The sequence below is a fragment of the Tasmannia lanceolata genome, unplaced genomic scaffold (genome assembly GCF_043159265.1).
Source record: "Tasmannia lanceolata isolate RefF3 unplaced genomic scaffold, GAP_Taslan_0.1 ptg000020l, whole genome shotgun sequence".
NCBI lineage: Eukaryota > Viridiplantae > Streptophyta > Magnoliopsida > Canellales > Winteraceae > Tasmannia > Tasmannia lanceolata.
Genome location: NW_027518697.1, coordinates 30,496,832 through 30,522,855, shown reverse-complemented (window position 1 = coordinate 30,522,855; position 26,024 = coordinate 30,496,832). Strand labels below are relative to the sequence as shown.

Below are 26,024 nucleotides of genomic sequence, written 5' to 3'. Positions count from 1 at the left end.
GAGGAATACTTAGAGAGAGAAATACGTGTCTACCTGATAAAAAGTATAGGGGAGAAAATTTGGGGATGGCACGAAATATAAATATTAATGCTGACATGTAATTCTCATAAAAAAAGAAAAGAAATGTCTTTTTTCTCTAGCTATATATATATATATATATATATATATATATATATATATATAGAGAGAGAGAGAGAGAACATTTCCTACACACTTGTGTAGGTAAGTTACCTACACACTACCTTAAAATATATATACACACACTCCATAGGGGTACTTGGTGAGTGAGGGAGAGAGATTATCAATACGTCAATTTGTATAGGCTACTGATTTTGCGTGATTTAGTAAATATACAGAGGAATGATATTTTCCCGCCCTTTGACGGATAAAATCCTCCCTTTAACGTTTTCGTGAGAATGGTTCACTACTTGAGGATAAATTCACCCCCTGTCACGTTTTTTCTTACCTTAAGAAAGTTATTAGATAATGTTGGGGTTGGCGGGGGAGGGGGGGGGGGAGATATCATTTCCCTTACACAGCTTTTCTTTTTTTCTGTTGTCTTCTTAGAGCTTTTTGCAATAACCATTGACAGCTGTCGTATAATTAAAAGACAAGATGAGCTAGTGAAATTATCAAAACATGATAGTGCCAATATCACTAGCCATTATATAACTCAATAATCGTTGATTAGTGGGGATAATCATGTCATATATAGTATGATAACAACCTCACATAGTTAACACAATTGATGCAAATGTGAGTCATTACTTGGGCCATTGAAAGAGATTTTAAGTGTGAACAGATCAAAAATCCTAAACCTTTCAGATGAGGACTCAGTAAGACTACTACATAACAAAACTGTCCGCCGCACAGCTACCACCTCTGCATATCTTTTCAACCATCCCTAACAGGACACCATCTGCTATCTCCTTGACATAACCACAACTTTATCTATTGCGGTCAGCCCCGGGGAGATTCTCTTTTCTGGGACAAAAAAAAATCCCCATAACTTCGAGCCTTTACCTCATTTGAGTATCACAACTCATCATGGGGCTCAGATTCTTGATCTGTTTCGTTGTTTGATGAACCAACAGGGTCTCCTGTAGGTTGTTCAGTTTGGTAAGAACTACTTTCAGAATTCGAGTTCGGCGAGGCTGTATTCTCACCTCCAGTCGCATTTTCTTCCTTCTGTGGTTTCTCAATCTTTGGCTTTGGCTTGGGAATTCTATTAACTTTGGCAACCTATATAAATATGCATATTCATTTTGGTAAGTGAATAATGAAGAATTAGATGAAATGAATTTTTAATATAATCATTTCTTGGGCTTGGGAATCTGCATTACCTTGTCTTGGAGATCCAGTACCATGTCATACACTTCTTCTGAAGTAAAAATGGGATTGGTGAACGCAGAAGTCCTGTAAAAGAATGGAAATTACCAAATCATATACAATTGGTAGATCCGTGTCAAACTTAAAAAGGAAAATAGTCCATTGGAATTGAAGAAGCAGCGAAATTTGGATAATTCAAGGATTTTACACTAGGAAAGCGTCACACATGTTCATTTTATTTTATTTGGAAGTGAATGTGGAAAAAGAAGTGTACAAGGTTGTCAATCTGTCTTGGAATCAGTTGGCTTCAGTTTATTAAGCCCTGATCGTTTCAGATTGTGACAACCAATGGTGAGGGCCCCAACCGATTATTGGCCCAAAATTATGTTTAATTTTGGGCCAATTGGGCCCTCATCATCGGTTGTCACAATCTGAAACGAACAGGGCCTTAGCAAATTAGCACGAGTCCAAACATATTTCTTACTACGGACAAATTTGGAACAAAGTAGATGCATCCATTTGCTAGTACTCTATCTATGAAGAAACTTAAAAAAATTTCGGTCTGAGGCATATTATACTCAATAACAAAATGGGCAATAAGGACAAATTGTTGCTCACATCAATGTGAGATATCAGACTTTTCTCACATACATCCAATGATACCGAGATACAAATAAGGATATGGACATGGATACATGAGCAAAGATTCAAATCTGAACTTCTAGAAATCCAAGACGAGAGAGGATACACAGAGACAGATATATAAATAAAAAATATAAAACTAGAGTTATCTTAATAAAAGAAATTAACATTGATTATAGCATCTACAAGACTTGCACACCAACATTAAATTCCAAATATATAACACTAACAAACAAGCAGCACAATATATCACTCCATTAAGGAACATATGACAGGTGGCGTAGACATCCTATCATGGCATTTCACTCATAAGTGCTAGGACTGATGAGGTTGGTGATCGCTTTAAGAAATTTGTTTCATACTTTAGTGGGAAAAACAAAACGAAGGGAATAACATTGAGATAGCAATTGACTGGGTGATGCAAATATTAGGCCTAAATAAGTGGCATATTTGCCAATTAGTATTTTAGTCATTTGGTTATTTAGAGTTCTTATTTTAGTAGGCTTCTTTAAGAGTTCATGTTTTAGTAGGTTACTATTTCCTAGGTTGTTTATTTGCCTATATATAGGCCTCTTTACAGCTTATGTTGTAACTTTGATGATTAATTGAATGAATTGAGATTCTCCCTTCTAATTTCCTCTCTTCTTCTTCCCCAATTCTTCATCTCCTCTTTCTCCTCTATTCTTCTTCTTCTCTCTAAATTCGTCTCTTCTTCCCACATTCTTCAATTCTCTCCCCTTTCGTCTATTTCTCTCCCCTTTCCTCATTTTTTCTTCACGGTGCTGCATCAATTTGGTATCAAAGCAAAAGATCCAAGTTAGCGACGAATTGATCCCAGCGGAAATCACAGCCGAATTTTTTTTCACCCATCTTCCCTTCTCTGTTCAGCCATACATCAGCCCACAACCCCACACACTCTACCCCCATCAAGCCAACAGCCCAACGTACTGTTTTCATTAGAAACCCTAACCCACACCCTCAGTTTTGATCCCCAACTCAGTCCCATATCCCCCATAAACAAGCACCTGATTCAAATCCCAAATCAGTTAGGGTTTCAGCAGTTTGGACAAAATCCCCATCTTCTATTGACTTCCTCTTCTTTAATTTCACTGCAGCCTCCTTCCCCACCATCGTCATCGCAGGCAACCGAAGGAGTCAACCCCAAGGGTGAAGGGTTTCAGTTTCGGATTTTCAGGTTTAGCAACCAAACCCAGTCTTTGGGTGTATTTGGGAAGGTGATAGACCACCATATGATTAGGAGAAATTGTACGGATCACGGTTAGATAGGGCATTTTTGGCTATTGGTAGTTTTAGAAGCTGATAAGAAGGCTACTTATCTTGCACAATCTCAACTTTGTGGGTTTCCTGTTTCGTTGGATTTTCTTGCTTTTAAGATAAGCCACACTTATCAAGTGCAGTGCGTGATTAGGTAAGTGGGTCTTATTTCCATTTTCCAGATTCTTATGTTCCCTGTAACCTACAACTACTACAGCTGTAACCTACAATAGTACGTAGTTTGCTGTAAAAAGAGGCAAGTTTCTAACTTTAGTACATACGTATCTATGTCACTCTCCTCACCGTACAGCCTCTAATATTCGTTGTGTTGCACACCAAGTATCACAAAAGAGAAAAGTTACTTTCTAAACAAAAAAAGGGTTACTGCACATGGGAGTATTGTCAGCCTGATTATCCGGTGGCTTGCACAACAAGTCAGTCTCCAACTTGCTATAGAAAAAGTGTCTTTTTTTTCACTTTGCTGTTTCTCTCGGTAGTCACCAAAAGTCAGAAGAAAAAGTAACTTACCTTTTCGACACTATTTCCTAAAGAGCGCCCCTCACTTATTACCTTGGACACCCGTTATATCCCTACATAACAGATTTCCACCCCTTTTCTTTCCTTGGGCACCCCTTCCTAGTAAAGAAACATAGGGGTGCACATTAATCGGTTAAAACCGAATTAACCGACTGAACCGAAATTGGCCGGTCAATTCGATTCGGTTCTGAGGTATGTCGGTTCGGTTTCGGTTTTTGAAAGTGTAAATATCGGCTTTCGGTTTCAGTTCCCACAGAAAAAAAAATTCGGTTTGACCGAAAACCAAATTTTCATTAAGGAGGTTTACATTTTGTTTGATATATCATATACCACTTGATAGTTGATATATCCACCCCCACTTTTTAAAACCAAGTAAAAACTAAAAGTCTAAAAATACTCTATATTTTCTTTTCATTCTAATTTGTCAGTTGTCACCGTAGCAGAGAAAAGAAGAAACCCCAAAACTAGGGTTTCTTCTCCTCTAAACTCTAAAGTCTAAACTCCGCCGCCTCTCCTCCTCCTCCAAGACTCCGACTCCGCGGCTGCCTCCGCCTCATCTCCGGCTCCGAGGCCTCCCCCTCATCTCTTACTCCACCCGGCCACCGCCTCTCCATCTCCGAATCCGTGGAGACCTCGATTCGCAGGTAAGTTCTTGTTTTTTTTTTTAGAATTCGTAGCTTCCTTCTGGGGTTTTTAATTTCATGTTCTTGATTGTATTGTTGATTTGTTGTCCCAAATCTCATTTCCCCTTTTCTTCCCCTTTCATCTCATCTTTCTCTTTCCATTTCTAGGGTTTTTGGTTTCCTCCTTATGCATCTATCATCTCAGTAGCAGAAAGAGTGGTGAAGAACAAAGAACTTTTTTTTTCCCAGCATTTCAAAGAACTTTTTTTTTCCCAGCATTTATAGACATGATAATCTTTTGTATTCTATATAATTTTTTAAATCTGAATTGGTTCTGTAGTTGTGCAAATTGCATCTTTTGTTTAATATATGGAGTGTTAAAATTGAATCCATGTAGATGAATATATGATTGCTTGCTGTTACTTGAGTAGATGATGTAGGGTACTAGGGTTAAAAAGGATTTTGTGATATTTTCTATCTCAGAGTGTTTTGTAACACATGATATATGAGAAACATAGCCACACAGGCTCTTTCTTATGCCCGATTCTCACTAGCGAAGAGTTAAATACTTACAACTTGTTTAGGTTTTTTTTTAATGTTCAGGAACACGACAGTAACATGTTTATTTACTGTTTGGAACTTTGGATTGCAAGAACAACCTTTTTTATGGTTTCGGTTTTTCCCTAAGAATATTTTTTCATTCCATGATATAAAGGCCTAGAGGGAAATTGTTTTACTATGCTTAATTTGGAGGGAAATTATTTTACCATAAATTTTAGGGATCTCCAAGTCAAAGTTGATTAGGGCTTGGTTCAAGTTATCTCTTTTCATGTGTTAAAAAGTAGGAAATTTTAGAAAGATTTTAGGCTTTTTGAACTTTCGGCTCTGTAAATTTGGGATTTGTTTTTGTTTTTTTCCATGATTTTTGGCATCTTTCTTTTCGTTCTTGATTCTACTTCCAATTTCATCTATATGTCCTGATTCTTGCATTATACTGTTTTAGTTCTTTAACATTTGATTTTTTTTAGTTTTGGTTCTTGATCTCTTGATATCTTTCTTTAGTGACTCATTTCATTGATTAGATTTATATTATTCCCCTGTTGCTGATTTGTCTATTTTCCAAAGTAAAAGATTATTTGCTCAAGGGACTGTCATTGTTAGAATCATTCTATCTTCTTTGGCTATTTGGGATTTGCTATATTGCTATTTGGTACTAAGGTAATATAACACTTAATCACTTATGACTCATGTCATTCTCATAATCTCATTTGCTGCGTATATTGTTTTATATTGGGTAGCTTATAATGTGTTGGGCAATGCGTGTCTTAGTGTCTTGTTTCTATTATTTTTGTAGATGTTGAAAGAAGGAGACGCTCGTAATGTTATTTCTAGAGAGCAATCTTCAAACCCCACAGACTCAAACCAAACGGTTGGAACCACAAGGAAGAGAAAGACGACGAAGTCAAGGTCAAATGTGTGGGACCATTTTACAAAATTTGTTAGTGAGGTGGGTGAACATAAGGCTAGTTGTATGTATTGTGAGAGGGAGTTTTGTTGTGATCCGAAGAAAAATGGAACTTCCTCACTTAAGAATCACATCACCACATGCAAAAAGTTCCCTGCCAATATGAACACAACACAGACACAGTTGAATTACCAACCTTTCAAGGGTCAAGAGGGGGATGGTAGTGGAACCCTTTCTATTTGAAAGTTTGACCAAGAGGCCATTACAAATGCGTTAGCCCGTATGATTATTATTGATGAGCTTCCATTTAAGTCTGTTGAGAAGGAAGGATTTCGACATTTGATGTCAGTTGCATGTTCTCGCTTTCATATCCCGTCACGTTCGACGGTTGCCAAAGATTGTTATCAATTCTTTATGGAAGAGAGGTCAAGGTTGAAGAAGTTTTTTAAACAATCATGTCAAAGAATTTGTCTCACTACAGACACATGGTCCTCTATGCAAAGAGTAAACTACATGTGTCTCACGGCTCATTATATAGAAAATGATTGGAAATTGCACAAAAAGATACTAAACTTTTGTCCAATTTCTAGTCATAGAGGTGAGGCTCTTGGTATGGCCATTAAGAAGTGTCTTCTTGAGTGAGGGAATGATAGAGTGTTCACTGTTACTGTAGACAATGCTAGTTCAAATGATGTTGCGGTTGGATACTTGAGGAGAAGACTTATGAATTGGGGATCTAGCATTTTACAAGGAAAATACCTTCATGTGAGGTGTGTAGCACACATAATTAATCTAGTTGGATGGATTAAAAGGAGTGGAAATTTCAGTTGATCGTGTTCGGGCGGCGGTCAGATATGTGAGGAGTTCTCCGGCTAGGTTGAAGCAATTCAAAAAATGTGTTGAGATCGAAAGGGTTCAGAGCAAGAGTTTGTTATGCCTAGATGTATCTACTAGATGGAACTCCACATACTTGATGTTAAATGCAGCTGTGAAATTTGAAAAAGCATTTGATAGGTTTGACATAAAAATCCTTTTTTTCAGTAGTGAACTTGATTCAGGTGATGTGGATGGGATTACAAAGCCATATCATGAAGATTGGGAAAACGTAAGGAGGATGGCGACCTTGCTTCAAATTTCTATGAGCTCACCATACAGGTTTCAGGATCATTATATGTTACATCCAACACTTTATTTCCTGAAATTGTTGAGGTTGACAACATTTTACAAGAGTGGCTTGAGAGCGAAGACTTTAACTTGGTAATGATGGCGAGGAGAATGAAAGAAAAATATGACAAGTATTGGGGCGACATTGAAAAGATGAATAAATTAATTTATATCGCGGTTGTTCTTGTAGGATCTACTCCTGGTTGGAGGAAACGACTTGATTTTGACCCAACCTAGAATTAGGACATATGCAATGTTTTAGGCAAGGTTTTAAATTTGCACTGAAACTGACACGAAACAACAGAAATGTTTCCATTTCCCTCCCCACCGAAAATGATACCGAAATTAAAATATATACCGAAATCAAAATCGTTTAGTCTATTAGCAGTATACTATACCGTATACCAGATAAATATGTGCTACATATGCACATATTTATATTTATATGAAGAGTATGTAAAATATAATATACGTATTATGTATACATATTTATATGAATTACATGTAAAATATGGTAAGTACTAAATTATTAGACACGCATTACACACTACGTGTTTGATGTTGTTAAACCTATAGGAATAGTTGTCTTGCTTATGTGATGGTTTCTGAGTGTGTATTTGTAATTATTTTAACATTTCCTGAAGTGTCATCTTAAATTCTATCATTTGCGTATGTTTTCATACGTTTCCGTGACTTTACAGGATTTCCATCGAAATTCCCAACCGAAACCGAAACATTTCCATTTCCTTGGTGATCAAAACCGAAATTTAAAACCTTGATTTTAGGTTTGTGTCAAAATACTTCAGGATTGTTTCGAAATGCTTTGGCTGACATATCACATAGTGATTCAGATTTGGAGAAACCAAAGGAGCACACTAAACCGAAGTTTTTGATCCCTGGTTGTAATTGATTCAACTACCAATGGACTCCACTAGTTTATAAAAGATTAGTACCCATACAATGGACTAAGAAAAGTCTTACTATGTTGCCACTCCTAAATGAATGAAACTTTATGTTTTCGGTAGTTGAAAAAGCAACCCAATGCATGCAGGTTTTCGAGAGGGACTTCTAAAAGGGTGAGGGTGAGGGTGAGGGTGAGCTCTTTGTTTGAAATGAGAGAATTTTACTGGCAGAAGTACTACCAGCAGAGCTCTAGATGGAGGGTAACTTGCTCAATGTTGCATGATGGCTGAATGGAGGGAGAATTTCCCTTCTTGATACCCTTTCCCAAATAATAGGAAATCGAGCACAAGAATGAATTTCACATCTATACTTGAAGCGAATTCATAGGTTGATACACACTGGATACCCTTTCCCAAATAATAGGAAATCGAGCACAAGAATGAATTTCACATCTATACTTGAAGCGAATTCATAGGTTGATACACACTGGTGAGCAACATACTAAACTTGAGTTGGGATTATATATCTAACTAACAAATTTGAAGCTTGCTAAACCAAGGCAAGTGTTTTATTGTAAATCTTTGGCTCTAGTTAATAAGATTTTTGCATCACTTGATAAGTAGGAATGGAAAGAAAAGTAAAGTACAAGGACAACCATTACCATACAGAGAAATAGAATTATTAATAATGAATCTTACATTTCTCTGATGACTTGATTCACAACATTCTATATGATTTTACCTTGACATGTGTCAAAATTTTAAGCATGAACCATTGACTGGGAGGGAGGCTTACTATTCTTGTTGTCAACTAGTTTATTTGTCACACATTTAGCCACACTGCACACCAATTCTCATATTTAAAAAAGGTCATCCTTCTCTAGTCTGAAAGATAGCATTGGTAATGTCTTTTGGATCAGATTCTTTTTGGTGTGCATGAAGGAATGTATAGCTTGGTAGGACATTGGACTTACAAGTCATTTTCAAACTGAGTCCGCTAGCAGCAGGAAAAATCAAAGTAGTTTACACATGGAGAAGGCATATATAGGGTCCACTAGGAGCATTCGTTGACATTTTCAATGTGATGACACTTTAGCTGTGTAAAGGACAAAGTAAACATTGCATTTCCAGTAACTTTCTCTGAAATAATCATTGCCCTCGCTATTACCAGAACTGTCTATGCCAGTATATGACCTTGAAGAAGTGCTGAACATTGTTAGAGATGAGCCTCTAAAGAAGCTATTCATGGTTGTCATGTCATGATAGCCATCCCAGCCTTACTAAAAGGAACTACTTACGTCCCATTGCCACCAAATTTGAGAACTCAATGGGACCCGCATTCTTAAGAGTAACATGACCAAGAGGCTGATAGACTAATAATAAGCTGAAATGGTGAATTTTCCCTTGGAAGTGGTCACACACCTCATCTTGTTTTAGAATGTAGGCTGTGTTAGTAATCTGTATTGCTTATTTCTGTTAAACTAACCGAAAGAGAGGGGACTCAGATGAAGAGTGGAAAGGAGCATAACCGGTCGGAAACTTCTTACGTTTGACCTATTGTTCCAAGTGACATGCAAGGAAGATATAATGTTACAAGTTAACTTACTAACAGACATTTATTTTCTTGAAAAGAATACTCTTTTGATGTATCATAAGTATGAATTATAAACCATTTTTGCACAAGACTAGCCAACAAAGTAATTATCATAGAAATTAAGAGCCTAACATACTTCTTTTGTTGGGCCTCCTTCTCCTTTAACCAATTCTTGAGCTTATCAGCCTCACTCAAAACCTGAAAGCAAATGTGTATATATGTTTCAATGGTAACTTTGTCAGGCCAAAAATAAGTAACGTGCCAGCTAAAGATTATTCCATTCGATAAACAAAAAATAGTAGAAATTGACAAAGTATCCATGGCATACCTCATCTATTCTAGCTTTGGGAATCCAAGATTTACTCTTCTCCCAACCAGTTACAATCTGCAAAAAGACCCAAGAAGTAGATGTCACTGCGCCAGTTGCATTGTTGCATTCAAAATCCACGTATGACACGAAATTACGAACTCAAGCCAGAAACAAATTCCTGAGTTGTCATATTGAGTGCATGAGATAGTATAAAAAAATCTTGTGTGATAAAAAAACCTATGAAAACCTTCCACAAATAAAATGTCAACAGAATTGTTCTTACAACATGCAAATTATTAATCACTGCTTCATTTCTGCAATAAATGTATAACATTCACAGGCAAACAACTACTTATAACAATGTGCTAGCAGTTGCTGTGTAAGTACCTTTTGCAGCTCACTTAGATATCTCTTAGCATTTTCAGATGCAGCTGGCCGTGCAGTTATCTCATTCAACCTGCATAAATAACTTAACATTATACAAGTCTCCCAGAACGCAAAAGCAGGTCTCTTAAACTAGTTGAAAGAGTAACTGACCTGAAAAATATGGGGTCACCAATAGCTTTTAGTGAGCTTAGGTGTTTTTCAAACTCACTTGCAGGAGCATCCTCACCATCAGTATATAGCCATTCTTGAACCTGAAACCTTTGAGTATAGTAGAATCAACGAAGTTTTATGCTTGATACGTAATATAAGTTCATTGATGAGGAGAAAGTAAATAATTTGCAAGGAAAAGTCAGAAATTAAAGAAAATCGCAAAACAAGGGGATACTCCAACGTAATTATGGTCTAAGCCCTCTAAGGCACATGATTGGTGCTTACCTCATCAAGTTTATTTATGAAGGACTGACGTTCCTGCTCAGTAGAAATTTTCTCAATCTCCCCCGAAGCTTCTAGCTAACATAAGTAACAATGCCAATAGCAGAAGAAAAATCAAGAGAAGTCTTGATGAAACAAAAATTTCTAACAGTAAAGACTAGCATGTCAGCACCAAAACTACAAAGAAAATGAATACAGCGATGGACAGCTTAATAAGCTACTAATGTGAAAGAAGGAAATACAAGAAATATTATTCCAGAACCCATAAAATGGTATATGTTATGATATTTTTAAAATCTTGATAAAATGGTGAATATTTCCTTTATCTTAACAGTTCCCTCCTAGCCCAAAAAAAAAAAAAGTTAAAAAATGAGATATAAGCCCAGGACCCGGCAAATGCTAAAATGCATTCAGCAGAAATTTTAGAAATTCAGTTTAAAGCAAGACTTATTACAAAGAAAGAGAGAAAAACTCCACACCTCATAACTTAAATACGATCGAATTAATTATGGAATGAGAAGTATGACAAACTCAACAAAAACCAGAGTCATTAGACTATTGAGTATGGAACAGATTGCCAGACTGGTTGATTGGAAAACAGTAACATGATCTTTTTAGGAAGCAATAAGTTTCACACAACTTCAAACCTTTTCTCTGGTAGCATATATGTATCCTTCCAGGTTATTTTTTAGCTCTGCAGTTCGCCTTCTCTCTGCATCTTTTTTATCCAGTATTTCCAATCTAGTTTTAGCTTCGGAAAGAGATTCTTCCGAAAGAGAAATTCCAGGTCCAACCATAATCTCCACTATCTACATTAAACATGTGAGAAAGTTAACCAAATGCAACGATAGATTAATAAATCCAAATGATGGCAAATAATTTAGTTTTCACCTTCAGTGGAACCCTAAAGGTTCGCTTCTTCAATTTCTTTTCAGTAACAACATTCGCACTAGTTTTCTCTTCTAAATTAAGGCTATGTGAATTATTAAGCCCACCCTCAATGTTCAAGTTCTCATTGCTCCCATCTGAACTGTTCCCCGGACTTGCTTCAACTGAGCTGTTAGAAGTAACCGTAGTTGAATTCTGCGGAGTAAAATTTTTAATAGGAACTTCTACCCAATCTGAAATCTCAATAACAGCTTCTGCTCGATCAACAGAAATGATTCCACTTCTACTCGTAGAGAAATGAAGATTTGCCTTCATGGGAGACGAGAGATTGCGTGAAGAATACCTAGAAGAAACATAAAGTAAAACATCATGAGTAGATTTCATTTAGATATGATTTACTAATGCAATTCCAATACAGAAGAAATAGTTGACAAACTTTAAGCGTTTTTCCCAAGAAGAATATTTAAACCTTTTTAAAGGAGCATTTTTAAGCATGTTTTTCTATGGAAGAATGCTAGACTCACAGGCGCCCTGCAAAAAAGGGGTAAAGGGCGCCCCCATTGGTCAAACTCCATTTAAGACAGTTATGATAGTAATTTTCTGTGCCATCGTAAATGGAATTTGACCAATGGGGGCGTCTTTTGCCCCCTTTTTGCAAAGGAGCCTGTTAGTCTAGCATTCCTCTTTTCTATGTTTATAGAAATTTTAGACAATATTCAGCTCTATCATTCAAAAAGTTGTTAGTTGCTTACTTCTCACTAGTTTCAGTCAAACCAGACACTGAATACTGAGCAAACTTATCAGAAGAAATCCCTGGTGGCAATGCATCTGCACTCTCATAGCTAAGTGAAACTTCAAAATCTTTGTTATGCGTAATAGACCTGAACATCTGTACAGAGATATAAACTGGTTCAGTGAGAAGCTTAATGTAAACTAAGCTCCATTTTTGACACTTTTTTTTTTAACTTCTGATAAAAGAAATTCAAATAATTTTGTTATTACCTTGCTGGGGAGTTTCTTCATTCTTGGTACAAGTACTTGTTTACTGCTCTGGTCTTTCAAAAGATCAGGACCGTTTAATTCAATCAATATGCCATAACAAGAACCATCAATCATCCCAAGCTTTCGATTCAACTTAATTCCATCACTTAGATTTGCAGCATGAAGTGCTGAACCAAGAACTATAGCTTCATCAGCATCAAGGTGCCTGTCCAAATCCTTCCTCCCAAGAAATTCCTGGAGCTTAGCCTGTAAAAAGATATAGAACGTAAGAAATATGCCCCCATGATCATCATGTAACAATTGATGAAAGAAAAAAATCCTAGAGTAAAGTCAGAATTTCCCCACAACACATGCGAGCCTGTACATAACTATATATATAGAAACATATACATAGGGGACTCTTAACTTACAGCATGTGAAACTGAGGCTAGTAAGTCCCCAGAATTGCATTGGGCCTGTAGTTGGGACCATCCCGGGGTCCTTACTTATTGTTTTAAGCGCCATTTAAGTCTTTTAAGTTATTTCGGCGAGGAGGTGGGGGCGGGGGGGGTGGAATAGTGGTAGTACTAGTTTCTTTTCACACTTAAACCACTTAAGTTCATTAAGTTATGAGTGTTTTGAATGGGCCCCACATGTAAACTAAAAAAATTATTAGGAGGGGCACTTATGTCATTTGTGTTGTTATTCACTTAAGGTTATATAACATCATGTCACTTTAGTCATGGCCCACCTTCCAACAAAAGAAAGTCTTAGTTGCTTAGGAGATTTATTAGAAATGTGGTCTGGTCCTCACAACTTACAAGATTCCATGCGTATATAGGAGAAGTAGTATAAGGATTTATAGTATTAGTTGGTCTAAGGGGAAGTAGTATAGCAGGAGTTATAGTATTAGTTGGTCTAAGGGGAAGTAGCATCACAGGAGTTATAGTATTAGTTGGTCTAAGGGTCCCGGTAGTAGGGTGAAGAGTCAAGTAATATGGTTTGAATTAGTCAATACCATGTGGCACATCTTTCTACAAGGTTTTTATTAGCAACATGCATGTAGTATTAGGATTCTACACCTAATCCCTTAGAGTTTCGTGGGAACTGATTTGTTTATAAACTGTGATGAACCTCCATTCTATAAATGAACGGATAAAGTTGGTCAACTCCCTTTATTCCCCCATTCCATCTATGACCAGACAAAGTCAAAAATCGGATAAGTCTATCCCCCACCCCTTCCTCACAAAAAAATAAACACAAAATAAAAAAATCTCTTTTTCTCTCTCAATAAACACTCTTCTCTTGCTCTTGCAAGGAGAAGCCAGTTGTTACAATGGCACCACCAGCACTAGAAAATCGCATTACTCCATCCTACTGCGCCATCAATATCGAGTGTTGTTTGTGTTGTTCACCATACAAAATTGTGAATGCCGATACAATGAAATTATACCATGGCCTCCACCTTGACATAAGATTCCAATGTCAGATTGCCAAGACTTGCCCACCACCTCCTCAGTGATTTCCAGTCGACGGTGAGATCTCATCCTGAGATTGACGCTGTCTTGCAGTTCCCATATTGCAAAAGATAATTGGCTAACAATTGCCTTGATCATCATGGACGAACCAGATGGAGTGGGGAAGTGTGGAGGGTTATGGGAAATTTAGAGACAATACACTGTTTAGGTGAACCAGATAGGAGAGAATATGGATGAGAGAGAGAGAGAGAGGGAGGGAGGGAGTTGATTGACTAACTTCAACCAAGCATTTAATAAGTAGGGGCTGCCACGGTAGCAACAAGGGGAAAATATATCAACCCCAATTTTAGATTCTAACTATCTATTCCATAGCTTCTCACATGTACTAATGAAGAAGAAAAGCAATAGTTCACACACATTGATTCCCACGCACACATCACACATACAAAGTCGTGTCGGGGCTCTCAGGTACACATTCACACATTGATTGACAAGGCTAAACAAGTCTTAATAAAGAAGAGAAGCAATAGTTTAATCATTGGGGCTCACAATATATATTATACACACACAGATATATATATATATATATATATATATATATATATATATATATATATATGAGTTTTTATATGGCAGACAGACGTGCATGCACGTGTAGCACAAAATACATTGGGGCCCACTTTATTGGGTGATCTAAACCATTCATTTGTTTGTTCAAGACATAGATAGGTCGTGCCCTGAAAATCTTATCCATGTGATGATCCTAACCACCAATCTGTGGTGGTCTCTATACCGTGTTATACATTTTAGAGCACTGCTAGGAAAATAGGATTCCGTCTTCGGAAGAAAAACGGGCTTCAATCATTAGAGCCACGTCCACTAAAAGACAAATGGAGGTAGCTCAAATCCCGTAAAAGCATTAAATACATATTGCAAAGGGTCAAATCAACGGTCATTTCAGCCCCGTTTTTATTTTCCAAACGGAATCCCGTTTTCAAGTGTTTTCCTACATTTTATAAACCTCCACAGATCGAATGATTAGGATCATCCTATGGAGAAGATTTTTAGAACATGGCCTATATACATCAGGGTCCAACAAATGAATGGTTTAGATCACCCAATATTGTGGGCTTCAGTGTATTTTTGCTGTGAGTATGCGGATGCCTCCACCATATATATATATATATAAAGTGATTGTACTCGGTCGAGTAGATAAGCTTATCTACTCGGTCGGACAAAAAACAGTGGGGCCCACATTGTTTGGGTGATCCAAACCGTTCATTTGAAAGGCCCTTACCTAGATAGGGTTTCCACAAAAAATCAGATCCATAGGATCATCCTAACCCATCCAAATGTGGAGGGAAAAATGGGTAGATTTGTGGACAAACAGTGTCTGTCCATTTTTCCCCATTTTTGCCTTCACATTTGGATGGGTTAGGATGATCCTATGGATCTGATTTTTGGTGGACACCCTATGCAGGTAAGGGCCTTTCAAATGAATGGTTTGGATCACCCAAATAATGTGGGCCCCCACTGTTTTTTGCCCGACCGAGTAGAAAAGCTTATCTACTCGACCGAGTACAATCACTTTTAGAGGAAAATGATTGTGAGCTTGAAGCTCATATAGCTTATATGAGCTTGAGGGCCCAAACACATGTGGGCCCACATTGTTAGGATGATCCAAAGCATTCATTTGAAAGGCCCTTACATAGATAGGATGTGTACAAAAAATCAGCTTCATAGGATCATCCTAACCCATCCAAATGTGGAGGGCAAAATGGACAGACACCGTTTGCCACAAATCTACCCATTTTTCCCTCCGATTTTGGAAGGGTTAGGATTATCCAATGGATCTGATTTTTGGTACACACCCTATCTATGATGGGGCCTTGAAAATGAATGGTTTGGATCATCACAAAAAATGTGGGACCCATGTGTTTGGGCCCTCAAGCTCATATAAGCTATATGAGCTTCAAGCTCACAATCATTTTCCTCATATATATATATATATATATATATATGACACACACATATCAAAAAGGCATGCAACAATGCACCCCACACATAGAGAGATAGAGGCAGAGAAATGTAAGCCAGATTTTTGGTAAATGTGTTGTTAAAGTTTGATTACAATTTTCAACGGGAGAATACAACAGGGGATTTTACATGATGCCCTTCTAAAGAAATAAAACTACAGTACAACTCAACTCAACTCAACTAAGCCTTTGTTCCAAACTAATTGGGGTCGGCTAATGAATCCTTTAGAAAATTTTCATGAAGAAGGTGAAAGGATCTACCCGGCTCAAATTGACTAAGTCCAATCCTGACACTAGTTGGGTTCATCTACATGGATCATTTTCTTCCACTCTCTCCTATCCGAGGTCATGTTCTCTGTTATGTTCCTAGCCCTCAAGTCTTTCCTCGTTGTTTCTGCCCAAGTTGTTTTCGGTTTGCCCCTGCCTCTTTTTACTCTATCAACTCGGCACGAGTCACTTCTTCTCACTGGAGCATCCAAAGGCCTACGTTAGATATGCCCAAACCATCTTAAGCGGTGCTCTCTCACCTTCTCTTCAATTGGTGCCCACCCCCACCTTTTTACGAATGTCTTCATTTTTAATTCGATCTAACAGAGTGTGGCCGCACATCCATCTAAGCATTCGCATCTCCGCTACACTCATCTTATGGACATGCTGCTTCTTGGTGGCCCAACAATCTAAGCCATATAGCATGGTTGGCCTCACAACTGTCTTATAAAACTTTCCCTTCAACTTGGTAGGTATTTTACGGTCACACAAAACTTCTGAAGCATGCTTCCACTTCAACCAACCTGCTCTTATTATGTGGTTAAGATCCTCTTCAATCTCTCCTTCCTTATGTAGGATTGAACCAAGATAGCGAAAGATATCCCTCTTAGGTACCTCCTGTCCAATCATATTTACTACATCCTCGCCCCGCCTCCTTACATTACTAAAGTTGCACTCCATATACAAACAAAACTACAGTAATAGCCCTAAAATAAACAACGGAAACCTGCATTTTCTCGCTTCCTCTTCTGCTTTAGAAAAGAGGTCCAAAAACAGCAGAGAACAAGAGGTCCAAAAACAACAGGTTTCTCTTATGAAGGAGAGAGACGGTACAAAGATGACTAGGGTGATGACATCAGCCCAGCCCCATGACGCCTATGCTACCTAAATACAAATACAGATACGAAAACCAACACAAGAACAGATACGGAACGACAATTTCCAAATTTTAGGAAATGAAAACGGATGTGTCTAATACCATGAGATATGACACAATACAAATACATATAAAATACCATAAAAACTAAACCAGATTTAACTTGGAAGATGGAACTCATAGTAAATTTAAAAGAGAGTCGATTCACATGCTCAAAAATATAATTGCAAATATATGACACAAGCAAAAAGCATTATAGTTAATCGGAAGAGTGAAGTATTTCAAATCTTATAATTATAACAGAAATATCTATGAAGTATCCAAGTATCTGAGTACGAGTATCGGTGTCATATCATCTCGAAGACGGTACAATGGGCCTCCCCAAGTATCCAAGTATCATAGCACGATGCTTGTCTCATCAGTCTCCAACAACCATCCCAATTCCGATTGCCAGTCCTCCCTACACTCATTGTCGGCAACATGGCTCATCCATCGCTCTCCCCGCTCGGACGTACACCTCCACAAAGAATTCGACCGTGGATAGGGAATATGGTCATGGTGAAGCAGTATGAGGTTGATGTCTAAGCTAAACCATCTGTTTAGTTTGGCGATCAAGCAATCACCGTTGTTTACGGTTCCTCCGTATCTTAGCCCTGCTAAGTTGTTCGATTCATTGGGTCCTTTCCTTTCGAACAGGCAATGCTTAAAATAAATACATGTCTTCTTTTTTTTCCTTTTTTTGCTCTTTACAGTACAGTTAGGGTTTGGACCTATGTTGCACGAGAACGGATATGAGTGTCGGAATCCGACACTGGTATCGAGTGTCGAAGTCCGACACGGCTATCAAGTGTCGAATTCAGCTAACATAAAAAAGCCAGGATTCGTGGATTCGGCGAATTTTAATTAATTCTTGGTTATATACTGAGAATTTTGGTTGGTTAAGTAAATATAATGTTTTATTTCCAGATAAATAACCTTACTATTGGGATAGATAAAACACAAAACGTGTGATAATTGTAATTTTGTTGTGTAGAAAAAAAATAGATTAAAGAGATCTGGAAGTGTCACAGTGAATCCTAAAGTATTGGAATCCGTCATGCGTCTGATACGAGTACGTCACCGATTCAGAAGAATCCATGTAAATAGGTTTGGACTCAATCGGTTGCTTAGGAAGTTTAGCTCAGACGGTTTGGAAGATGATTTAGCGATGTATTGTGCAAGAATTGTGTACATTGTTTTGTTGATATGATTTTCCGAGAACTAGACAATTTTATCTGTGGGAATAAAAGAATTCATGTAAACTTGTTTTTGTTCTCCTCACAATGAGTTCAACAACCCATAACTCAAGAAAAACACAACACACAGCATTCCGCTAGAAGACATCACCTAGTTCTTCCCCATTCTCACCTGATTTTTTAAAGAGCTCAGGTACGCTTTTCCCTGATTTTATCTTTCTGAGAAAAACCAAACATAGCAAGCCATGTCAGTTTTGGTAATGTTGTGCATTCCTGGCAATTTGTGTTGTTCCTTTGAAAGGAAATTCTGCATAGTTCGTGGTAATCTTTTGGCATTGAGGTGTGTTGCTCATGTGAATGTGCTCACTGTTAGAGAAGGTAACAAATCTGTTGATTGGAGAACTTCACAAGCTATCAAGGATGGAGACACGGGCGGAAGTCAGCACCTCCACAGTAACTGATGGATCTGTTGTTATTTGATGATAGATGCCGATTGTGTCTTTTTTGAGGATCCTTCTTAGGTAGTTTCTTGTTATTTTCCTAAGTTTTTTGGCTAAGTTTTAATAGGGAGATGGGTATTTATGGGAGGAAGATGGAGACAGAGATGGCAGTCTAACATCGGGGGCTGTAAAAGAGAGTTTCAATAAAAAGGGCGGCCCAGTGCACGAGGCTCACAATGGAGCCACCTTACTGTTGCGCCAAGGCTCACCCTCTAAAATAGAGTTTCAATACTTTGAAAAAATAAGGTTAACTAAAAGGGCATTTTAGGAACTAACAATACATATCATGGCTTAGTACATGAGAGGGACTTTTGTAAAATGTATTTAATAATGCAATGAAGTTGTTGTAATTCAGTTTATAGAAGGGATGTTATTGAACCTTTTATATTTTTGAATGGCGGGAATGCTATTGAAGTTTGGTGCTTTAAGAGGAGCACCAAGTAAAAACCCAAAGAAACAAATGCACCGGTAATGTAAATTCATATATGTTTGTGACCCTGACAAGTTTGAAGAAGATACTGGGATAAGCTGTAAATATTTGACTAGATAGATCCAGTGATTGAACAAACACAATAATCATATTTATATGGCTCAGGACATGTAATCATGCAGCGTCTGGTTCATATTATTTCATCTTTGAGGTATGTGCTATGTCACAAATATCTCCGAGATTTTAAACATATCGCGAATGTTTGTGACATTTTTTAATAAAACGACAAAATCCCAAGATTATCCTGAGATTATAAAAAATATAGTGAAATTTTCATTTTAATCATTTACCGTGTAAATATTGCAATACCTTTACGAGATTTTTATTTTTATATTTTTCTTAAATTATATATTTTTAAATAAATTAATTTTATCTTCTTTTCTCGATAAAAACATGAAAAAATCAAAACAATAATATATCCCGAGATTTTCCCTTGCCATGAAATGCCCGAGAACAATATTTGTGACAGGATATGTGAATGAAAAGTGATGATATTGACCTGCAATTTTGGAACGCGAGTAGCACCACCTATCAGCTCTACTGCATGTATATCATCAACCTTCAAATTGGAATGTTTGAGCAGTTCTTTCACGGGAATAAGAGATTGCTTCCACAAGTCAGCACAGAGTTCTTCAAATTTCTCACGAGTTATAGTGCTCCTGGAGGAAAGCAAATAAAGTAGATCTATGACAATATGATATACTATTGTGAATTGGTTAAGCGTAAAGAAAATATTAATGACATGCAAAACATGCATAAGTTCAAATTCATAAAATAACTAAAAGAAAATATGCTATGATTCAGCCGACACTTTGAATTTATTGTGGACACCCGTGTCGTATCATATAATAATTAGGGACTCTGTGTGAGTTTTAGACATGCAGAAATATTATATAATAATTGCAGTCAAATGATAAATTTTATGTATCTAAAAATAGATTGACATTTGAATCGGGTAATTGTTGAGGGAGATTCTCTTAATACATCTAGTGGTTTAGAGGATCTCTTCTGCCTCCTTGGAGATTCGCCCATCTCTTTGATGCCAGGATAAAATAATTGGATCGTCAATTATATTCTTGCATGTCAAAAGATTTGCTAATAGTGTGGCAGACCATCTAGCTAGGGAAGGTGTTGACAAGCATGGATTGATGTTGTTTGATTTTTTGCCCCCATGATGGATGGCTTTGATTGTATTTCATGTTGCTTCCTGTTATTGTATGCTCCTCTTGTATTTTCGGGGACCTCCTTGGTCATTCTCTGATGAATGAAATTTGCTTCCATTCAAAAAATAAATAAATAATTGATTGACATTTTATCACAGAGAATTGTAGAAAGAACTGAAAAGTCTGCCTACCTAAAATCACGATCATCATAGATAGATTCAACTGATATTGGAGCCACAGTGTTCGCACTTAAAATTTCTTTAGTACGTTTAACCTGCTTCTTCAATTTTGCCATTGCCTTGGGAGAATTCCTCACGTCTATCCCATTCCCAACCTTAGTGTTAAATTCATCTGCAAAATACTCCAGTAAACGTAATTCCATATTCTGACCACCAAGTTCTGTATCCCATCTGACATCTTTGACCTGCAACAGATTCCGGAGTAAGTAACCTGTCAGAGCAAAGCTAACAAATTCAGGGCAGTAGCCACGAAGTAAAAATAAATCTATAATAGATATGAAATGGGTAACAAAGTAGCATAAAACCAGGCAAGCAAAGAAAAATCTACTATAGATATGAGAAGGGTAGCAAAATAGTATAAAAGAAGGCAAGCAGAAAAAAAAAACTATAATAGATTTGCAATGGGTAAATATCCGTGTTGCATGGATTCTTTGCCTTCTTATGCGAATCGAACAGGGATTCAAGTGGAGGACAGCCGGATTCTTGTCGTAGCCGTGTCCGGCATGAATCTTGTTTTCGGGTGAATCCGGCACATTGTTGTTCTCTTTAAATGGGAATGCTGTATATTTTCCGTTTAAACGCGTAACTTTATTTTATAAAAGCACAGCCCGTCCTCTCTTAATAAAAACCTTAGCGCCTCGACCCTCGGCCTTCGAACATCGACCCCATCCCCCCTTTGACTCTCTTAGTAAAAACCTTAACATCTCAAACCTCTACCCTCAAAATTTTCATGAATATATACACACATGTTTATAAATATATATATATATATATATATATATATATATATATATAATTTTAATTTTTTATTTTTATTTTTTCATTTATTTAATAAAATTACCAAATCCACGAATCCTACTTTGGGGGTTTCCAAATCCAACACCTTGAATCCCTGTCGGATCCTGACACGCGAATCCGAATCCATGCATCACAGGTAACAATGAAGTATAAAAAAATAGGAACAAGAAATTGTATGTAGAATGGGACTCTTAGAGACAACAAATTTAATGTTTAAATGGCCAAGAATCTATGATTTAGCCGACACTTTGAATTTATTTCTGACACACGTGTCGTGTCGTGTCTAACATGACATGTGTGTCGACGCTCCTTTTGACATTTTTAAATGTCAATCACCAAACGTGCGAGAACTCAATAACACGGCCCTCTATAGATCATGGATTTTGTGGTTGTTCTAACTCCAACCCTATGCCCATTTTTATTTTTATTTTTTGAATGGTCGAGACATTCGTTAATATAAAGACCGAGATGATCCAATACAACAAATCAAGAGAAACAAAAATAAACCAAGAACAACAAAAAAGGATAAAATAAAGCAAAAATCAAAGCAGAAGGAAATCGTAAAGCTCCAATGCTTGCAAGTTGACACCACGTCAACCTAAATTATCCGCAGAGCCATTAGCGTATTTAAGAACATGGTCGAAACATAGCGATGCGGAACCCACAATGTCTTGAATTTTGTCAAAGAATGAGGCAAATCGCCAAGGGTAGACATGAGTCCCACTCAGCCACCTGATCACATTAAGGGAATCGCCACGACCAATTGTATATATAGATATAACATTAAAAATTACACCAAATAACACTAAGGAGACAATTGTGATGGGATACATCTAACTAGTGTAAATAAACATCATGTTACATGCCAAAATTACACAAAAAAATAAATATAAATCTGCCTAAATTAAACTCTTAATATTTACAAAGCTAAAGTAGTGAACCTGCAAAGCTGGCATGATAATTTGATTAAAAAAGATAAGAATTACACCAATACATAAAATAAATCAGCCACAGAAGGTTACAAGAACCTTCACGCGAGGGTTGAGCTGCTAGAAGGACACATCAGTCCACAAGGTATAGCAATACAAATGTGGCACAAAAACCCCGATATAGAGCACGACAATTCAAGAATAATACAGCAGTGCACACAAAGGAAGCGCAATTTACATTAGGACACCACAATCTAGACGAAGGCAGAACAGTAGAAGAAAGGGCACTACGGTCCATATGAAGGAATGTTAGCGTCACATTTAGCACAATAGTGAATAGACCACTTAGGCACATGAATCCATACGAAGGGATAACATCACACAGGAAAAGAATATTCCTTCTCATGCAAAAATAATAGCTCACAAAAAGAAAGGAAGAAGAGTCTCCACATAAATTCACGGCCACCATACAAAGGCATGAAAAGATTTAGACAAAGGCACAACAGTCCACACCTCAATACAAAACGACAATTCAAGGTTCATAAAAACAACTCCATTACAATGTATACTCCTTGAATTAGCACCAAAGAGCAACATATTGATTAGAATAATTCAAGGCACAACAAACGCAGAGCAGCCAATGGGTTTCATATGGACAAAAAATTAGAAGAGAGAGCCCTAGTGTTTCGAGAAGAAGGAAAGAAGTAGATGGAATGGTGATGCAGGACAATACCTAGAATAGGGAAAATCCTACACTCCAAATGGGATAATGGGTTTAGGAAATATTTAGACTTACTTAGGAGACAAAATAATACAGAAATTAACTAAGTAGGGGCTGACTCGACTATATAATCTCTACAGACAGCAGTAAGACTTAAATATGCAGTTATAAGTTAGAGAGATCACAACTTATATGAAATAGATAATTCTATGCAATTGAATCCACAAGCTATAGGTTCTAGAACTAACTGATAATAGTAAAATCAAACCAAAACTAGGCTCTAGCAGGCAAGATCGATTAAAATACAAAAAAACTGTGTAACCCTATGAATTAAAATCCAACTACTTAGGAAATGAATAGAATTCAATGATGCTTGGCAAAGAACAAATTCAGCAGTCCATAAAAGTTTTAGAAAACTAGGTCAGATTAATGGTCCAAAAGAATAGTCTGGTAGTGTATGCAAAACTGAAATCAGTAATGGCTATCTAGGATTAGATAAGGTTAAACAATGGTTCCTCAAAGCTAGGGCTTAAATTTAAAGGCAAAAAGAGCATACGAATTGGGGTTTCAATCGGTTGGACTAAGAAAGTACTATTTGTTGAAGGATTTCGATCTTACCTTTGATTCCAGTTGATTCGAGAGATAAGAAAGAAGTAGAAGAGAGGAAGTAGGGAAGGTAGAAGGGTCGGTTCCAAACCTGCAGAGAGAGAGGAAGCTATCCACGGCAATATACGATAAACAATTGTATTCTATTTTCCCCAAAAAAAATAACGTCAAATACATATATAAGGAGAGAAATCATGTGTGAATATCCCACTCTAAGTAGGCCCACACGGCTTTAAGTGAATACTTAACCACTAAGTAATATGTTTCCTAATCTATCACAACTCTAATACCATTAATTACCACCCAGTAATAGCAATAAAATAACGTGCAACTCAATGAAATAAAACAATAATAATAAAAATAAATCAAAAGAAACGTCCCACTCATGGTGGAATACTAGCATAAATACCATATGCTATGATCCACGCTCATATCAAGATCATCTCCACCATCATCAACGATCACGATCATCCCCATCATCAAAAGTGGCTTTTTCGACGCTTGTAGACCTTGAATCTCTTTCCATGGTCGATGTCCCCATCATTTCTCCCCAGCTTGGAAAGATTCACCTCTGGTTGAATAAAACTGCTCGTACTGTTCCCACAATCCTGGATTAAGCTCCTGAAGCTCGTCAACTGTAATCCAAAATCATCGCTCTGTAGTCGTCCTCGCCATCGAACTAGGAACTTTCTGACTCCACCGGTATGAGTGGAGACAACCTTCTCATCCAATATGTCTTCTACTTCCTCTTTTCTTTTCTCAAATCTGGGCAAAGGTGCGGTAGAATAGGGTAGCACTGTGGGATGGGTGGTAATGAAACATATTTAGAATTTTCAATGGCAGAAAACGGCTCATGGTATGGGGCAAGATCTTCAACAATGAATGTACTACTAATTCCCATATCAGATGGGAAATCTAAAACATAGGCATTAGCACTAATCCTTTTAATTATTTTAAAAGGACCTGCACCACGAGCATATAGTTTGTGAACTGCGTGCTTACCAGAGCGTTCTGGCCCTAATCCTTACCATTACCATGTCACCTTCTTGGAATTCCTATAACCTGCGATGTACATCTGCATAAAATTTATATGTTTCATTGTTAATTGTAATATTCCTTCTTATTTCTGCATGTAAGTCTCGAATATGCTGCTCAAAGGACTCGGCAGACTCAGAAACTCTAGAACTCGCACTAGCTACAGCAGGAATAAGGTCAACTGGTTTCCTCGGAGAATAGCCTGTGATAATCTGAAAAGGGGAAAAACCTGTACTACGGTTCACAGAACTATTATAGGCAAACTCAGCCTGAGGTAAGACTCTATCCCAACTAGAAATGTGGTCACCAACTAGACATCTAAGGAGATTTCCTAGACTTCTATTAATGACTTCTGTCTGACCATCTGTTTATGGGTGGTACGCACTAGAAAACTTCAATTCAGTTCCCAACATTTTCCACAGGGTTCTCCAGAAGTGACTAGTGAACTTAACATCACGATCAGACACAATTGTCTTTGGGAGACCATGGTGTTTCACAACCTCAAAGAAAAATATCCGAGCAATAGCAAAAGCATCAGAAGTTTTAGCACATGGAATAAAATGGGCCATTTTCGAGAACTTACCTACGACTACAAATATCGAATCATGTCTCCTTTGAGTTCTCAGAAGACCTAAAACAAAATCCATACTCACATCCTCCCATGGGGCATATGGTACTGGCAATGGAGTATATAATCCCGTGTTCTGGTTATGCATCTTGGTTGTCTGACCAGTTTGAAAATGGCTAATAATCCTAGCAACATCTATTTTTAATCCAAGCCAATAGAACCTATCTTCAACCAATGATATGGTCTTATCTCGACCAAAGTGTCCTGCGGTTCCTCCAGCAAGTAATTCCCAAACCATAAAATCTCTTAAGGACGTACGTGGCAGACATAACTTAGTACCTCTGAACGAATAGCCATCCCGTAATAAATAATCAGATCTCAACTCGGGATTCTCCTCATTCAAGGCACTATAAACACTTCCAAAGTCTGGGCAAGTGATATACTAGTCCTTGATCTTCTCAAACCCAATGACTTCTATACTCATGGAATTTAACAAACTTCTAACATGACTCCACGCATGAAATTCACATGAGGCATTGACCTCCTCAAAGGT

The 26,024-nt window shown here is 37.4% G+C and overlaps 1 protein-coding gene across 3 annotated transcripts in view; it reads right to left on the bottom strand.

Moving 5' to 3' along the window:
* Nucleotides 1–629: 629 nt before the first annotated feature.
* The window catches only part of LOC143853710 (heat shock 70 kDa protein 17-like), a 32,455-nt gene continuing 7,060 nt past the window's right edge, over nucleotides 630–26,024 (bottom strand). The window contains exons 2-15 of one of the 3 annotated variants that reach the window (XM_077363431.1): nucleotides 20,767–20,999; nucleotides 19,912–20,071; nucleotides 12,551–12,796; nucleotides 12,301–12,437; nucleotides 11,552–11,891; nucleotides 11,308–11,469; nucleotides 10,664–10,738; nucleotides 10,379–10,479; nucleotides 10,229–10,298; nucleotides 9,860–9,916; nucleotides 9,668–9,729; nucleotides 1,344–1,416; nucleotides 1,167–1,242; nucleotides 630–1,100 (exon numbers count right to left, since the gene is read on the bottom strand). In XM_077363431.1, coding sequence (XP_077219546.1) covers nucleotides 1,036–1,100; nucleotides 1,167–1,242; nucleotides 1,344–1,416; nucleotides 9,668–9,729; nucleotides 9,860–9,916; nucleotides 10,229–10,298; nucleotides 10,379–10,479; nucleotides 10,664–10,738; nucleotides 11,308–11,469; nucleotides 11,552–11,891; nucleotides 12,301–12,437; nucleotides 12,551–12,796; nucleotides 19,912–20,071; nucleotides 20,767–20,999 — 1,857 coding nt within the window. In that variant the 3' untranslated portion in view covers nucleotides 630–1,035. Of the gene's footprint in view, nucleotides 1,243–1,343; nucleotides 1,417–9,667; nucleotides 9,730–9,859; nucleotides 9,917–10,228; nucleotides 10,299–10,378; nucleotides 10,487–10,663; nucleotides 10,739–11,307; nucleotides 11,470–11,551; nucleotides 11,892–12,300; nucleotides 12,438–12,550; nucleotides 12,797–19,911; nucleotides 20,072–20,766; nucleotides 21,000–26,024 lie in introns of those variants that run through there. The other 2 variants (XM_077363430.1, XR_013237281.1) reach the window with 2 other exon arrangements.